Raw genomic sequence first — 1,029 nt, forward strand, 5'->3', positions numbered from 1 at the left:
TCTCCCGCTTGGCGAAGCCACCGGCGTCCGAGAGGCGGCATGGTGAGCAGGACTGGGCGCGCGCCTCGTGCACCTCCTCGGGGCCGTACTGCCAGTCCAGGCAGTGGTCCTCTGAGCTGAGGCTGAAGCTGTCATCTGAGGACGTGTGCATGGTGGAGATGTCCTCCACCAGCTTGTCAATCTTGGCCACCGTGCTGGAGATCTTGTTGGCCAACTTCTCGGCCGCCAGCGAGACGTCGTCCTCTGGCAGCGGCAGCTCCTTGGGCTCAGCTGGTTTGCTGCTGCCATCCTTCTCCGGCTCCGGGCATCGCCTCTGTGCCAGCACGCGGGGCAGCGCCTGCCCCTGGAGGAAGGAGGAGTTGAGGAACATGGAGAGGACGGAGGCGCTGGCCGTCTCCACGCCGGTGGAGATGTTGGGCACCTCGTCATCGTCAAAGCAGCCGGAGTCGGAGGCGTAGTCCTTCACCAGGCTCTCCATGTGCCGCGTCGGCTTCTTGGCGCTCTGGCTCTTCAGGCTCTGCTTCTCCATGGTGTCGAAGGTCTCAGCCAAGTGCTTGGCATCCAGCTCAGCCTCCAGCGCCTTCTGCTTGCGCATGTAGAGCGAGGGCATGCAGGAGCCCGGCGAGACAACGGCGGTGTCCTTGTACTTGGGCGGCCGGTTGGTGAGGAGGTTGCGGAGAGCGGCCGCGCTGCCCATGGCGATCATCTTGTGCTTGGAGTGGATGAGGTTGCGCAGCATGCTGACCGCCCCCAGGTCCCAGAGCAGCTCCTGGTCGCGGGGGCTGCGGGCGGACAGGTTCCAGAGGGTGCCACAGGCGTTGCTGACGATGGTGAGGCTGTGCGAGCGCAGGTGCTGCAGCAGCGTCTGCAGGCAGTTGTGGTCCCGGAGCACTTGCCTGCAGGACAGGGGGGGACCCCCGGCCGTCAGGACGGTCCCTGACACCCCCAGTGCCATCCCCACCCTGCGGTGACCCTCACCTGTAGTCCTCCCGCGTGGCGACGAGGCTGGAGACGTTCCTGAGGATGCCG

At 66.0% G+C, this 1,029-nt stretch overlaps 1 protein-coding gene across 1 annotated transcript in view; it reads right to left on the bottom strand.

Annotated features, from left to right (window-relative positions):
* The window catches only part of APC2 (APC regulator of WNT signaling pathway 2), a 10,519-nt gene that overhangs the window by 6,498 nt on the left and 2,992 nt on the right, over positions 1-1,029 (bottom strand). Inside the window, exons 2-3 of the mRNA XM_035896562.1 lie at positions 979-1,028; positions 2-896 (exon numbers count right to left, since the gene is read on the bottom strand). Of these exons, the coding sequence (XP_035752455.1) occupies positions 2-896; positions 979-1,028 (945 nt within the window). The remainder of the gene's footprint in view (position 1; positions 897-978; position 1,029) is intronic.

The sequence above is a fragment of the Egretta garzetta genome, unplaced genomic scaffold, assembly GCF_000687185.1.
Source record: "Egretta garzetta isolate BGI_Z169 unplaced genomic scaffold, ASM68718v1 scaffold936, whole genome shotgun sequence".
NCBI lineage: Eukaryota > Metazoa > Chordata > Aves > Pelecaniformes > Ardeidae > Egretta > Egretta garzetta.